General features: G+C 33.2%; 2 protein-coding genes across 2 annotated transcripts; one reads left to right on the top strand and one right to left on the bottom strand.

Moving 5' to 3' along the window:
* The first annotated feature begins 38 nt into the window (after positions 1-38).
* On the top strand, positions 39-1,789 carry LOC126776253 (aminomethyltransferase, mitochondrial). Its single transcript, XM_050498577.1, has one exon. It carries the CDS (start codon positions 490-492, stop codon positions 1,714-1,716), a length of 1,227 nt encoding a protein of 408 aa, XP_050354534.1. The 5' UTR covers positions 39-489; the 3' UTR covers positions 1,717-1,789.
* On the bottom strand, positions 1,729-14,303 carry LOC126776245 (putative leucine-rich repeat-containing protein DDB_G0290503). Its single transcript, XM_050498559.1, has 19 exons — positions 14,013-14,303; positions 13,836-13,944; positions 13,360-13,578; positions 12,721-12,797; positions 11,763-11,907; positions 11,292-11,449; positions 10,842-10,891; positions 10,693-10,759; positions 9,867-10,085; positions 9,590-9,728; positions 7,828-7,933; positions 7,400-7,622; positions 6,269-6,448; positions 5,787-6,051; positions 5,593-5,703; positions 5,143-5,384; positions 4,253-4,828; positions 3,618-3,797; positions 1,729-3,061 (listed from the first exon to the last, which is right to left on the bottom strand). Exons 1-19 carry the CDS (start codon positions 14,130-14,132, stop codon positions 2,978-2,980), a joined length of 3,270 nt encoding a protein of 1,089 aa, XP_050354516.1. The 5' UTR covers positions 14,133-14,303; the 3' UTR covers positions 1,729-2,977.
* Between the last annotated feature and the right edge of the window lie 1,805 nt (positions 14,304-16,108).

The following is a 16,108-nucleotide window of genomic DNA, read 5'->3' as shown; positions in this document are numbered from 1 at the left end:
AATTTCTGTTTTCTGAAAAATATTATTTAATAAAATAAAAGTAACAACATACATAGTTCAGAATTTGCATATATATATAATTCTAAAACTATTAACAAAGAACCATACTATAGCAATAACAAATGCTATTCAAAGCTACAAGAACTTGCAATCATAGTCAATGTAGCTTAAGTACCTTTGCCTGTGTAATCCATTTTTTACTAAATATATTTCTAAGAGATGAACAGTTCGAAAATACTGCTATAAAAGATAAACAAGATTGCATAATGATAAAAGACATTTTGTAACAAAATTCCTCAAATAAGATGTGAAAAAAAACAATCTTATTGATGAAGCTGATTTAAATTTTATTCATATTGCCATATGTCGTTATTATTGTTATCAAAAAGTTTTACACTATTACTTGACCCTTGACCAGTCATTACTAAAACTTGATAACTAATCAGACACACAGTTGTGTCGAAACACTTCGAGCACTTGTAATGTAAAATGACTTCCAAGAGCATTAACGTTTTCGGAAAAAAAATTTTACATCGAGGTCCCCTCAATGTTACTAAACAACAAATACGTAATTTTAGTGACGGAAATGTTAAGCAAACAAGTCTGTACAATTTGCATAAAAAACACAATGGAAAATTAGTCGACTTCGCTGGATTTTACTTACCAGTGCAATATGCAGATATGAGTGTTTCGTCGTCTCATCTCTTTACTAGAAAAAGTGCTTCGATTTTTGACGTTTCGCACATGCTACAGACAAATGTTCGAGGTAAGGACTGTATTTCATGGTTTGAGTCGATATGTCCCGTGGACCTAAAAGGAATGGCACCTGGAACTAGTTCCTTGACCGTATTTCTAAATGAAAAAGGAGGAATAATTGATGATCTTATAGTCACTAAAGTTATGGATAACCAGCTTTATATTGTCTCGAATGCTGGGCGATTGGAAGTTGACAAACGGCACATGTTAGAAACGTCGGAAATATTCCGTAAGAAAGGTAAAGATGTCACCATCAATTTTTGGGATGTTACTGAAAGAGCTCTCATTGCAGTGCAAGGCCCAATGGCGGCGTGTAATATACAACCTCTGACGGACATTCCGTTGGCCGATTTAATGTTTATGAATTCAAAAATTGGGACAGTAGCCGGTGTCGAATGTCGTGTGACTCGCTGTGGCTACACGGGTGAGGATGGATTTGAGATATCTATACCTGCGGATAAGGCGGAAAACGTAGTGGAGGCGTTATTACAATCTCCGGATGTAAAGCTAGCTGGTCTCGGAGCGAGGGATTCGCTTCGATTAGAAGCAGGTTTATGTTTATATGGCAATGATATTGATGAAACTGTTACCCCAGTAGAAGCCAGTTTGACATGGTTGATTGCAAAAGCACGTAGAAATGAGCATAATTTCCCCGGCGCTAATATTATATTGCGACAAATTAAGGAGGGTGTTAGTAAAAGAAGAATAGGGATAAGAATAGAGAGTGGAGCACCAGCGCGGAAAGATGCCGTGCTTAAGAGCGTGCAAGGAGTTGACATAGGTAAGATAACAAGCGGTTGCCCAAGTCCATCTCTAGGTGGAAATGTTGCTATGGGCTATGTAACCGAGGAATTTAAGAAAATTGGTACCGAATTACTCGTTAACATACGTGGAAAAGATGTTAAGAGTAAAATTACAAAAATGCCGTTTGTTCCATCAAAATATTATGTAAAAAAATAAAAGACTAAGTCGTTAAATTAAATAATAGTTTTATTTGCAATCATAAACACAATAATATAAAGTAGAATTTGTAATTAGTTTCGTCGTCGTAGTACAACTAGTTTAACTTTAAACTATAAAAAAGCGAGCTTATATACACACAACTAATACTACTAATCAACATATTTCTCGTAAACTAACAATTGAGCAATAATAAATAAATTCGACATTATTGGGAACACTTATTAGTTACTAATTTATGTATGGACATGTAATAGTTATTGTGGAATCATTTGGAATGTTGAGATTATGTTTGAACTATTTTTAATACTGTTTTATATTTACAAGCTTTATCACAGGAATAATTATTTCTCAATAGTGAATATTTTATCAAAAATATATTTATTTTTTTCATTTCAATCCAATTCTAGTCGACCTTCAATATTAATAATTTGTACATGTAAATATGCATAAAATTGTCATATTACTTAATATTAAACAATATAAATTATTGTACATTTTATTTTTAATTATTGAAATATATCATTATACTAAAACGAAAGAAGGCACCAAAAATATTCAAATTACAATAAGGTTTATAGCCTTTACGTAATAATTAAATTTTATAAAAGTTTAATTAACTGTAATCATCAACTTCATTTGTGTGTAAATGGCAATATTTTTTTATTAATATTTATGAAGTACACATTTCGATATGTAACGATGCTACATTCTTATATTAACACTAGGTAAATGCAACATTTTTTTTTTATGTTTAAGTACTTCGCGACCATTAAAGCTTGGATAAATACAAGATGAATAAAAAATAATGTGTTGATCGAGCATTTGAAGTTGGATGGACCTCAATTTGTTACAACTTTTATTTAATGTATGTTATTGACATCATTTAATGTTAATGTTTAATTATTAAAAATGATATCTTATTGATTTTTGAATTAAATTGATAAATATAGATTTCTGTTTACTTAAAATTACACATGAATACATTAGGAAATGTCTAAAAATAAAAAAATAAAATTTGTTACAAGACAGTACTGCTAAAGGAATATTTAAATTTGATAGATTATAACTAATATGTATTAAAAATTTAAATAAACGTTGAATGTGTGGATATGAGATATTTCACCGTTTTCTGTTTGGGGCTATTCTATAACCTTTTCAGATGCAGTTTCATTTTACACTCACTTGAATACTATTAAATTCAATATGATTAGTACACTATGGATTGTCTATTAAATTGTTTTGACATTTTCAGTAGATGTCAGTGAAGATCAGGCGATTCCTTGAAATTCGATTTTGCAAGGCGAGCAAAGTCTTCCGTCAATTCGTTTAATTTTTCCGTATACTGAAACAAAGGTCTTTTTTTTTAAATATGTATAAATGAAAAATTAATGAGAGCCGAAAATGTCGTTGCAATAAAATAAAGTAAATATAAGGATGGTAACGTTGTATAGTATAGTTTAGTGGAAGTATATGAACAGATAAACAAACATTAAATATATTTACATATTCACCACGCTGCTCCAGTGCGGGTTGGTGGAATACACATTTGGCAGAATTTCAGTGAAATTAGACGCATCCAGGTTTCCTCACGATGTTTTTCTTCACCGTAAAGCACGAGATGAATCAAAAATATAATCACAAATTAAGCACATGAAAATCCAGTGGTGCTTGCCCGGATCGGTTGAGATTCACGCGTTCTTACCACTGGGCCATCTCGGCTATATAATAAACTATAAAGACATATGTGTGAAATAAATATATACATAGTTAATACATACACATGAGATACGATAAAAACATAGCTCAGATCAACGTCTTAGGTTGCAGCATCATTTCGTAGCTGATTTTAAAATAGGCAACGTTGGAGATTTTCGGAAGGAATGATACTTATTACTTACATCGACCTGAACGTGCTGTTGTGACTGCGGTCTCTTTTCTTTGTGTTTCTTCTCCTCTAACACCCTGCAATTAACGTAATAGTTAATTTGATTTTGCAGTTTTACAAAAATCTTGCGATATTCGTCTTGTATCCTGTTCATTTCGTTGTTTATGTGGGTGTCTTTCTTCGCCATGTAATCCTGAAACATAATTGTATTATAAATATATTTTGTCACAAAAATAATTTTATTATTCGTACTCGTAACACGTAAATAACAAAAAATCGGACCTTAGAAAAATGGGCATTAAATAATTATGTGCTCAAAACAACTCAAACACGAAAAAAATAATAAAATTTAAATGTATAAGCTGATCCCTAACTTAATTGTTGATCGAAGATTAGTGAGAAAGTAAGTAAGTCTACATATGTAATTTAATTTGTGATAAGTGTCACCACTGACGTTTTGCTAGTTATTTTCGGTACAATCAATATTCTAAACCAGTGCAGCTTATTATTATTAATATTGCAAAACGACGTTTTAAGAACTAGTAGTAAGTAAGAGGCTACTTTAGTATATAAAAATATGTAGTATATAAATATATTTGTTTTTTGAGTAAGATAAATATCAAATTCAATGTTTCATTAATTATTTACTTTATACGTTAAAACTGTTTTCTTCGCGTTTTTGTACTTTTCCTGCAGAACTTGATAATCTGATTGTACTTTTGCATACTTTTCTTCGAGTTGCGACATATGCGCTTGTAATTCTAGCAACTTCGTTCTCATTGTATGAAATTCTTTAGCTGTCAAATTGCTTTTCTGTTTCCAATCTTCTTTTTCTTTCTTTATTATATCTTCCAATGAACCCAAGCGGGACAGCCTTTCTTTATATTTTTCAGCTTTGTGCCGCCATTCGCCAACATCGTCTTTGGCCTTTTGACATTCCTTTTGTAGCTCGTTATGCTCTTTTATGAGAATAGATATTTCGTTTTCTTTCGATTCTAGTATCTGGGTGACTTTCGCTCTTTCAGATAATATAAACTGTTTCAAAGTATCCACTTCCGTGGCTTTTCGCTCTAATAAGTCCTTTAGTTTTGTCACCGCTGTCATTTGTTCGGTCTCCATTTCTTTTAATCGTCTCGCGCAATTCATTTCGATCGTTTTAATTTCCAATGTGAATTTCTCGGCTATTTGGTCGCGTATTGCCTTCTCCTTCATCATTAGTTCAGCCTGAAACGAGTACAATAAATTTTTTTATCTGCTACATGACACGACTATTCGTGTAAGATACCTGATATACAACATCGTATTAAAAAGTAAATTTACAAATAGAGAGAATCGCAGTAGACGATTTATATCGAGAATAATTTAATAGAGTAAAGCAAATATAGTTTATTTATTAAATATTAAATATCTAATGGGTAATTTGAAACGTAAATAATTTACAATTGACTTCGTTTTTAAATCTATTAATAGCAATACTGATTTCATTGTCTACTCTTTAAACAAGCAAGCTTAGTTAAAAATACAACTTAGCTCATTACCTGATGGTCATGGTCGGCCTGTTGGTCATCATCATCGTGATCATTGTCGTTGTCGTGGTCACGGTTGCGCCCAGGTGAAGCTCGCGCTGGTGACGTCACGGGGCTCACTTCGTCACTCTCCGTGTTGGTTGCGACGGAGCGCAGGTCACTGAGTTTTTTGTATCGCTCCACTATGTACTTCTGGAAGAACTGCGCCTTGCCTTTAAGCTCTTTCATCAGTGTTTCGTTACTCTCCTGGGCCGCTAATAATTATATAAAATTTGTATACATTATTTTTTAATTTTTTTTTTATGGTAATGGTTGATCGTGTTTTTGGAAGACACGTAGAATTTTTCCTTCAATTATAAATTTCTGCACTGAACTAAAAGTGCCCCGAAGAGGCATAATATAAATAATTATTAAAACATTAATTAGATGGAAAATGGCTACTTAAAGAAATAAAATCAGTACCCAATTTTAAATTACGCTTGTTCAGTTGGTCTTCCAAGTTCCTGATATGTTTCAATTGTTTTTCGCATTGCGCACACGCTGCCATTTCTTTTCGCATGGCTGTTTTTTCATCTGAAAATACAAAACATCTTAAGAAATATAATTAAAAGGTTTAGTAAGGAATTGAGTTCATACGTAACATATAATGCGCATACCTTCAAGAAACTTGTCAAGTTTATCGGTGAATTCCTTCTGTTTGTCTGTGAACTCTTTTTGCAACTCTGATATTCTTTTATTAGCTCTCTCTAACTCTTCTCTACAGTTGGACAGGTCCGTTGTCAGTTTTTCAACTTGTCTTTTCTCGTTCTCTATCCGCTCGATATACTCCCTCTCCTGCGTTTTGTATTGTTCTATCTCCCTTTGTGTTTTTGTGTGTACGTCTTTCAATTCTCTCGTTATTGAATCACGTGCGCTGCACACCTTATAATTGTTAAAAAGTGCCATAAAAATACAAACGAAATATCACAGGTAATAATGACTTAAAATAGAACACATAGCTATATAGTAAAGAATAAATTATCATTAGGAAATACTGTTTATGTATTTGCAATAATTGTATAAATTAATTATATAATTTCGTGTGAACTTGGCGCGTAATTATATATATTGTATGCATGTGCATGAGTTTTCAACGAACCTGGAGATATAGAGACTTTAATTCACCATTTTCCTTGAGCGTGTGTTTCAGCTGTCCATTGTATCTTTCCAGCTCGCGCAGGAGATCGGCGTTCGCTTCCTGGACAAGTGAAGCTCGACTACCTTTCTCGTTTTTAAGTTTGTCGTAATCCATTTCGAGTTCAGTGTATTTCAGTTCCAGCTGGTGAATAAATAAACAACTTCGTCGATCCACATTTACATTAATATATTAAAGTTGGAGAGTTTGTATGTTTGAATGTGGCAATGTCAGGAACTATCACCCTGATTTGAAGTATTTATTAAGTAATACTTATTATTGCAGGCTATGACTCTTAACAAAGAAGCTGTGAATTTATCATAAATATTAGACCATCTGGTATATTGTACTGATAGTTACGTAATAAGATGCACTTATTACGAACTGATCATTTGTATGACACTGGCGAGTATAATCCAAATTAAACGCGGGATTAAAAAAAAAAGCCGAGATGGCCTAGTGGTTAGAACGCGTGAATCTTAACCTTAAGTCTAATTGCACTGAAATTTACCACATGTGTATTCTACCAACCCGCATTGGAGCAGCGTGGTGGAATAAGCTCCAAACCTTCTCCTCAAATGGGAGAGGAGGCCTTAGCCCAGCAGTGGGACATTAACAGGCTGTTACTGTATAAACGCGGGATGAAATACACGAATATTTAAGTATATAATAGTATACTTTTAGTATGACTTCTGTAAGGATTTTAGTCAGATTGAGAAATTAGAATGTCATCATCATCATCATCATCAGAGAGCTCAAAAGCTCTGTTTGTTATTCTTATTACACTGTTATTTTTATATTAATCATTAATTTATTATTACTTCAAATCCAAATATAATTTTATATAGTAAGTGTCTAATAGTAATGTGTGTAAAATAATTATTCTAAGGAGTTCTTATACTAAATACATTATATATGTCAGAAGCTGTACACTGACATTGTACTTTAAAAAATAATAGTGTCAAATTTAATTTACAATAAAGCGTGTCTTCTCATCAAGTAAAGTGTGGTTTAATTTAACAAAACGCGTAATAATAGTGAACAGTAAGCAAAGATTAAATAATGAAATATATTAGTTAATATTGATTAGCATACGGTTTTTATCTCAGCCCGTAGATCCTCGACATCTTTTCTCATGTGTTCGTTCTGCTGTTTGTAAGTCTCCACTAATTCGCTGTCCGAGTTAGTTCCCAGCAGTTCCAATTTATTCTGCAGCACGGCGAGGCGCGAGTTGAGCTGCATTTCTATACCTTTTTGTTCTTCTAATTTTGTTCGCAAATCCGATTCTTGTTTTCTATGTTGTTCCAGCCGTTTTTCACTATATAAAAGTGAAATAAATTTGTATCGTTTATATATCTATCAATGTGTATAAATGTTGCCATATTCGACAGAAATGTAATAAACAAAATATTTTCATAGTATTTTTGTTTCATACAATTAATTACTCTTAATACACATAAAAGAAAAATTGAATGTGATTTGATTTTGGATATTTCAATTTGTAATAAAATATTTTTTTTTACCGTTTCGTTATTTCTTCTTGCATAGTCGACAACTTTTGCGCCTGTTGTTTATAACGACTCAAAAATTCTTTAAGTGTCGCTAATTTTCCAGGAGATGGCGGGTCAGCTTTAACAACAATATTACATGCATAATATCACAACAAACCATTGTTAAATTATTAATCAATAAATTAACATGTGTTATGAAAACATTTTAAAAATATTAAGAAATATTGACGAGCCGGTTGGCGTGGTTGGAAGATACTTGCCTTCACGCCGAAGGTTGTGGGTTCGATTCCCACCCAGGACAGACATTTGTGTGCATGAACATGTCTGTTTTTCCTGAGTCTGGGTGTAATTATCTATATAAGTATGTATTTACAAAAGAAAAGTAGGAATAATAATAATGTTCTCCAGACCGATTTCGGCCATGGCGGCCAATCTCGAAGAGATTAACCAACTACGCAGGAGATATTATAGTGCACAAGTGTGTGCGCAAACACAGATGCACTCTCTATTCCCTAACTCTCATAATCCGATGGGACGGCAATCCGACACGACCGGAAAGAGTTCAGGCGCAGGACCGACGGCTTTACGTGCTTTCCGAGGCACGGGAGTGTACACACTTCCAACTTCCAGACTCCGGGCTACTGAGAATTTTATGTCAGAAAATTCCAATAACTTTTTATTGGCCCGACCTGGGAATTGAAACCAGGACCTCCGGGTCTGCGGCCTTACATCAAGCCACTATACCAACGAGGCAGTCAAAAGTAGTATATGTAGTATATCAGTTGTCTGGTTTCCATAACTCAAGCTTTGTATAAGCTTAATTTGGGATCGGATGGCCGTATAAAAAATGTCCCAAAAAAATTATAATAAAATAATAATGTCGAGTCTTTCTTAATACTTGCGTACATACATCTAAGGCAAATTTGAAGGCACTTTAGAAATATATCGAAATCATTCGTCACACTCATGTTGCCATAGTTAGCGTTGCAATCTACATTGTTTCTCACATACACCACTAGTACATATTCTAAATATTGTCGATGAAATATCTTCACTAACGAACCAAACATATTTTTTCAATGGTAACACTGACATCCCGCTTTTTTATTTATAGAATAGGAAGGCGGACGAGCATATGGGCCACCTGATGGTAAGTGGTCACCAAACGCTCTTAGACATTGGCATTGTAAGTAATGTCAACCATCGCTTATATATCCAATGCGCCACCAACCTTGGGAACTAAGATTTTATGTCCCTTGTGCCTGTAATTACACTGGCTCACTCACCCTTCAAACCGGAACACAACAATAACAAGTACTGCTGTTTTGCGGTAGAATATCTGATGAGTGGGTGGTACCTACCCAGACGAGCTTGCACAAAGCTCTACCACCAGTAAGATACCGCTGGTATCTTTTGCCGGTTCTTCTTATGTCTGAGGGGCTTTTCGATACGGTGGTAGGTTTTTGACAACCAATAAGAGAGAGATATTTCATTATGTAGATTGTAGACAATTAATATCTGTTTGTTAAATTTGGTTTATTGTATGTAGCGAGCCTACTAAATTTTAGATGAGGTGAATTTATTGTTTATTTTACCAACTAACTACTAGCAAACTTAATTTTTAATTCAAGCTATATATTTTTTTAACGTAATAAAAACAATATTTGTGTATTGTGATAGGTTCTCAATATGTGTACAAAATTTCGAATTATTCTAAAGTCCAAAAGTAGATGAAAAAGTGTATTAAAATTAATCGTTACAAATTACTACCTACCTATATTATAATTGTTATCGGGCAAAATTTCCGTAAGTATTTGGTTAAGTGTCGTTCTCCAGTTCTCGTACTCCCTCTGACCCGTCAATACTTTATTGCGACACATAACTAATTCCTGCGCGGTCACTTCTAGTTTAGACTAAAAAGAAGAAAAAAAAAAATGTTATAAGAGTGACTGACTGACTTGAATAAAGAGTTTCAAGTAAATCAGTTTTATTAAAATAGACCAGCATAGACTAGCTTAATAGCATAATTTAAAATTGTTCATGATTGTTACCCCAAGTTCTTTAACTTGTTCCCTGGCTGCGTTTCTCTCTGAGGTCAATTGTAATACTTTTTCTTTTAAACGAGCCGACTCCCCACTGACCAGCCTGCTCTGTGCCGCTTCCAGTTCACTAGCCAACCTATTTATTGTTGCACCTTTTTCTATTAATATCTCTTCTTTCTCTCTATCACGATCCATGCATCGTTTTTCGAGAAGTTTCACTTCATTATCCTGAAGAAAAAAAAACACATGTGATTTTCATCCAAGTCATTAGCAATGGGGGGGGGGGGGGGTACAAGTTTAGAGATGCGTAATCCGGTTTTACATGTTAAGTAAACATTCGAATACTGTTAAAATCGGTTTTGAATCGTTTGAGTTTTTTTTTCCTTCATTTATGAGTCTGTTCAAATGCAATATATTATTTTAATACAGTACAGATAAATCAGCTTGTAGTTTGTAGTAGAGTCTAGCACAAACGGTCTAGGTCAAACCGAAATAAACCAGTTTGCGCTAGCTACCATGTGGCTCGAACTCTCGCATAAGGAGCGATACCAATGTCATTGTGGTTTATTATTATTTTGTTAATAATTACTTCATAATAAAATGTATGGGAGGAAGTAAAAAAAATAATAATGCCGTAACTGTAGAGTATTACAATGAAAAATATAAAAGTATTTGTTTATTTATTTATCTGTAGAGTTGTAATTGTAGTGAATTCCGTTAGATTTTATACAAAAAAATAAGAAACGGCACTCGCATCATTCAAAATTAATACATTTTAAAAATTAGATTTGTGTTAAAACAGCATAAAAATAAAGTAAGCAAATTATATATTAACCTTTTCATCCAGTCGACTTTTGGCTTTCATCAAATCCTTATGTAACCTGTCCATTTCTTCACGATGTCTGAAATTTAGTTGATATTTTTATATACTCTGTGTATATCGTAACCATCATATTGATAATGTATAATAAAATAAAAATGTACCTGTCATGCTGTTCTCTAAACAAGGCATCAGTGTCGTGTGAGTGAGCCACCTGGAAATTTTCACAATTTTATTTGTTTTCTCCACTTAATAAAAAATGGAAAGAAATGAATTTTGTTTAGAAATATTTAAATAGAATGTTATATTCATCGAGTATTATCATCGTGACCAAGACCCTAGATCAGAGTGGACACGACCTTCAGCAATGAAGTAAACGACCGAGAAGATTCATCGAGTCACAACATTATCACGTTGCACTAGTTACATAAAAAACTTTTAAAACGTATAATATTAATTTTCTTGTCAATCTTATTGGGTTTTGTCGTCGAGAATTTCTATGTAGTAGCCCAGAGGTCATCATCCCCTAATCTGCGCGTCGTGCGAGGGCTACGCAACCGGCGGATCCTAATCATGCATAGTAAACGGTTCCGTGCCCGCCGAGCGCGGCGCACCTGCAGCGCGTGCAGCCGTTGCTGCGCGTCTCGCAGCGCGCTGTCGGCGGCGCGCAGCTCGAGTTGCAGCTGCTCCTTGTCGTGCTCGCCCTGCTGCACCTGCTTGCTCAGCGCGATCACCTGTTGCTCCAGCTCCATCGACTTGTGCTTGCTAGATGCTGTGAGAAATGGTCCATTAATAATAATCTTGTTTATGGAGTAATTAGTAAAAAAAATCTTACTTTTTTAATATGAAATCATTAATGACAAAAAGAGAGAAATCAATTTAATATATATATGTAAGGCTGTATATGTATGTATTAAATACTCATTGTCCAAAAATTAGCGAAGCGTTGATGCTACCGATACCCGTGTGCGGTATGCAGCTTATATATAGTAATATCATTTGTTCTCAAAAGTGCTACATTTCTTAAAGTCATTAGTTTTAATATCGATTTTAATATCGAGTAGTAATTGTTATGTTTTTCTTACCAAGCAAATGATGTGCTTCCTGCAATGAAGACTGTGCCTTGTCTTTGTCATGAACAGCAGCCAACAGTTTTGCTCTCAGATTGTCCGTTTCAGTATCAAGTGCCTCAATTTGTGTAGCATATTGCTCACATTCTTTAACACGCATCTGCAACAATACAATAATGTTTAAATTTCCTTTGAAAAATGATGATGCAAAAATGCTCATAGGAAATTACTTGATTACAACGACCTGTGATTAATTGAGTACAACCAAAGGGAATGGGGCTTGTGTAGTCGATCAACTTACAAATCAAGTCAAGTTTTTTTTATAGAATAGGAAGGTGGACGAGCATATGGGCCACCTGATGGTGAGTGGTCACCAACACCATAGACATTGGCATTGTAAGAAATGTTAATTATCGCTTACATCACCAATACGCCACCAACTGTGGGAACTAAGATATTAGATCCCTTGTGCCAGTAATTACACTGGCTCACTCACCCTTTCCAACCGGAACACAACAATACCAAGTATGCTGTTTTGCAGTAGAATATGATGAGTGAGTGGTACCTACCCAGGCGAGCTTGCACAAAGCCCTACCACCAGTACAATAAATTTGAACTGTGTGTGTGTGAACATATTTTCAAATCAATCCAATAACAGATTAAATTTTGACATCTCAGATAATATGTTCAGTTAATTTAAGTAATATTGACTGTATTCTAGTTTGTTTTAATTTTAATTTTTAGTTGAGCAACAACTAAAAATTAAAATTTTTAATTTTTACTTGAGCAACAAACATTGGTAAGTAAAAGTTACATCATCTGTGTAAACTTCGTTAACACACATAAAAAAAAGAATTTTTACAAATTGAATATCAATTTAAATTTACTTTCAAATAATGTAATAACATTATTTATTTTTAAACTAAACTTAAACCCTTTATATTTTTTGTTAGTATGAAAGAAGCATAATTACCTCATATAAAAATTTTAATTGTTCATTACTCATAAATTCTTGTCGTGCATCGTAATTGTTGATACCATTTAGGTGACCTAAAAAAATTACATTTAAAACAGGCATTAAACATTTTTAACTAGCAGTTTTCTGTAGGTGATTGGGTAAAGTGTATGATATTTAAAATAGAGTAAAAAAAGATAAAAATATGTTATTTTAAATTCAAAAAGAACAATATAATAATAATAATAATATCCTGGGACATTTTTCACACACGGCCATCTGATCCCAAATTAAGCTTGTACAAAGCTTGTGTTATGGAACCAGACAACTGATATACTACATATACTACTTTTCTTTTGTAAATACATACTTACATAGATAATTACACCCAGACTCAGGACAAACAGACATGTTCATGCACACAAATGTCTGTCCTGGGTGGGAATCGAACCCAAAACCTTCGGCATGAAAGGCAAGTATCTACCAACCACGCCAACCGGCTTCTCACAATATTTTTAACATTTTCATTTGCATGAACAAATGAATAGCTGTTTATAAAATTTATGGTAATTTGATAATGTTGTTAATAAAGAGCCGAGACGGCCTTGATACTTTTTAATGACAATAATTGTATATATATAATAGTTAAAGACATACCTCTAACATCTGGATTAAAGTAATGATTTTGGCCATCACCAGCCCCAAATGGGCTGTAAGAGCATTTCATAGCATCTTCATGATTTCTTAGGTGTTGCAAATTATTTTTTGGAGACTCATTGTAGTGTTTTGGAGAGTCTGAACCATGCTGAGTTTCTTTTAGGTGATTTAGTGACTCAACATATGTAGGTGGCAATCCTGTTCTAGTGGGATGATGAACTGTACACAAAGAAGAATTAAACAATCATAGTTTGTGTAGTTTTTATATTTTAGATTGTGACAGATGTATTACAACCTTTAGATTTAATTAATAGATACTTGGTAACATTGTAATGAAAATATTTCATTCAGAAAACAAAAATCTTTCATAATAGAATACATTTGAAACGCAAATAATTTGATAATCTTAACATATGCTCATTGCTTTGTTTAATATTGATTGTATTTTTTTATATAAAATATTCGTATTTACATACCACCATTCGCACGTGTTGCGTCTAATGTGTAATTGCCACTACTGTTTACAGAACTGTTATCATCGTCGACTTGAAGATCGTCAAAAGCATTGTCTAAATTCTGCTGAAGCTAAAAAACAAACAAACTTTGTAAACAAACAATGCTAAAGAAACATTGTATGGTGTATTTGGAATTACCTCTTCATTACGACGTTTTTGGTCTTCCAGTTCTTCTTGTTCTTCAAGCCTATCTTGCGCGCTATTATTAATATGAATACTCGCGGCCCCTTGAAACAAACTCATGCCTGGGCCTTCCATAATTTTATAGACACAAGGAGACCTCAAAAAACGTTATAAAATAATTTATGCCATTATCCAACTTTATAAATTGATTGATACCACATCAAGTTAGGTTTTATTATGTAATCTAAATTTGTTGTGTTTGGTTTGTTTGGTTTTAATAACTTTTTTCACTTTTAGAAAGTGACGTTTAACTGTCTTTCGAATTTTTATTAACGAAAACACTAAAGTTGCCAGTTGCATGTTATAATTCGTAGACAGAGAAACAAATAGACCAAGGGGCCGTGAAACCGCGATTGAGACAGTGATAATTTGTCAAAAATAAGGTTATTAAATTTTACTTTTTAATATTTATTATAATTTTTTTTAATTAAAATATTTTATTTGTTTTCCTACTACACCCAAAAACCGTTGCATTGTTTGTTTTTGTTTCCGTTATCTATGATACTGGATTAGCATTCTCCTCAGATGTTGAAATCTAAAACACTCAATTAAATCATTAATAAAGAATGGTTGCCACATATATTTCTATGTTAACCTCTTGACTCGGAATCTATTAATATTATAAATTCATGAAGAATGTTAAATGTTGTTGCCGTTAGGAAATTATAATATATATTATAATAGGAAAACAAAAAGAAAAGCAAACTAAAAGCAGAAAATTTTGTAGAAAGTTTGGTGGAATACCAAAATTAATAGGAGAACAAAAGAAAACACACGCGCGAGTCGTTACGGTGTTCGGACGTATTGTTTACGCTTTGCTAATTTTATCAATATACCGTCATAAGTTTTTATAAAGTGAGGATGAGTGTTAACGATAGCGATGAAAAGGAAAATAATGATCATTTGTTATTTGAAAATAAAAGTGAGAGGGAAATCAATCATTTGGTGGAAAGGGAGGATAATATGTTAGTGGAATCATCTATACAATGTGAACAACGGGCTGATAAAAGACTCCATGAAGGCAGTGATGAAAGTAATGATGACAGATTTATTACCGTTACAAAGGGGAGGGTTAAATATCGTATAATGAGTAATTCTATAGGTTCTCAGAACGAGCAAGCCCAAGTTGAAAACGATCTTACACGAAATAAACATGAAGTCGTCTTGACATCATTAAAAATCTTACCTAAACAATTTGCTATGGCCAAGTTACTTAGAGCTGAAAATATTCAAGACATTGTAAAAATAAAATACAAAGGCTCATGTAAAATACTTATTATTAAGGCTCATATAAAATACTTATTATTTATACTTATAAATAGTTCAGTTCAGGTGCATCTAAACTTCTAAAATGTAAAAAGATGGAGGATTTAGGGTTTAAATGTATGTAAAACCGATATTCTTATGGTGTAGTCAAGGGTGTGGATCTAGATCTTGATAATAAGGAAATATTTGATAACTTAACATCTGAATTTGAAATTACTGCTGTCAAAAGATTGAAACGTTTAGACTATGAAGGAAAATGGTTAAATAGTGAAGCTTTATATATCTTATATCATCTTTGTTTTAAATGAAATATACTACCCGCATATGTTACAGGATATGGAATCAGATTCAAAGTTGAACCATTTCAGTTCCCACTGAGTCAATGCTCAGGCTGTTGGAAATTTGGACATCACTGGAGATTTTGTCTTACGAAAAAGATTCTTTGTACAAAATGTGGAGGTTACCATGAAAACTGTGAAACCAAGGAAATTACGTGTCTCAATTGCAAAGCCCCACATGGTTTTAGATAAAAATTGCCCCATGTTCCTCAAGGAAAAGAAAATTAGAAAAATTATGAGTGAGAAAAATTTAAGTTACAGAAAGGCATTAGAAGTATAAATTTTTAAAAATATCCCAAGAACACAACAAATCCAATCGCTTATTAGTTCAACAAGAAACGATAAATGCGTCTAATGGTCAACAGTGCAATAAAAACCTTTACAGTTCTAAAGTTGCAAGGTGAGGGAGGTAATGAAAAGGAAGAAGTAGAAGAAAAAAGTTCAGGA

This window comes from Nymphalis io, chromosome 20 (genome assembly GCF_905147045.1).
Source record: "Nymphalis io chromosome 20, ilAglIoxx1.1, whole genome shotgun sequence".
Taxonomy (NCBI): domain Eukaryota; kingdom Metazoa; phylum Arthropoda; class Insecta; order Lepidoptera; family Nymphalidae; genus Nymphalis; species Nymphalis io.
Note: the sequence above shows the minus strand (reverse complement) of the source record. Positions and strands in the feature narration are given on the sequence as shown.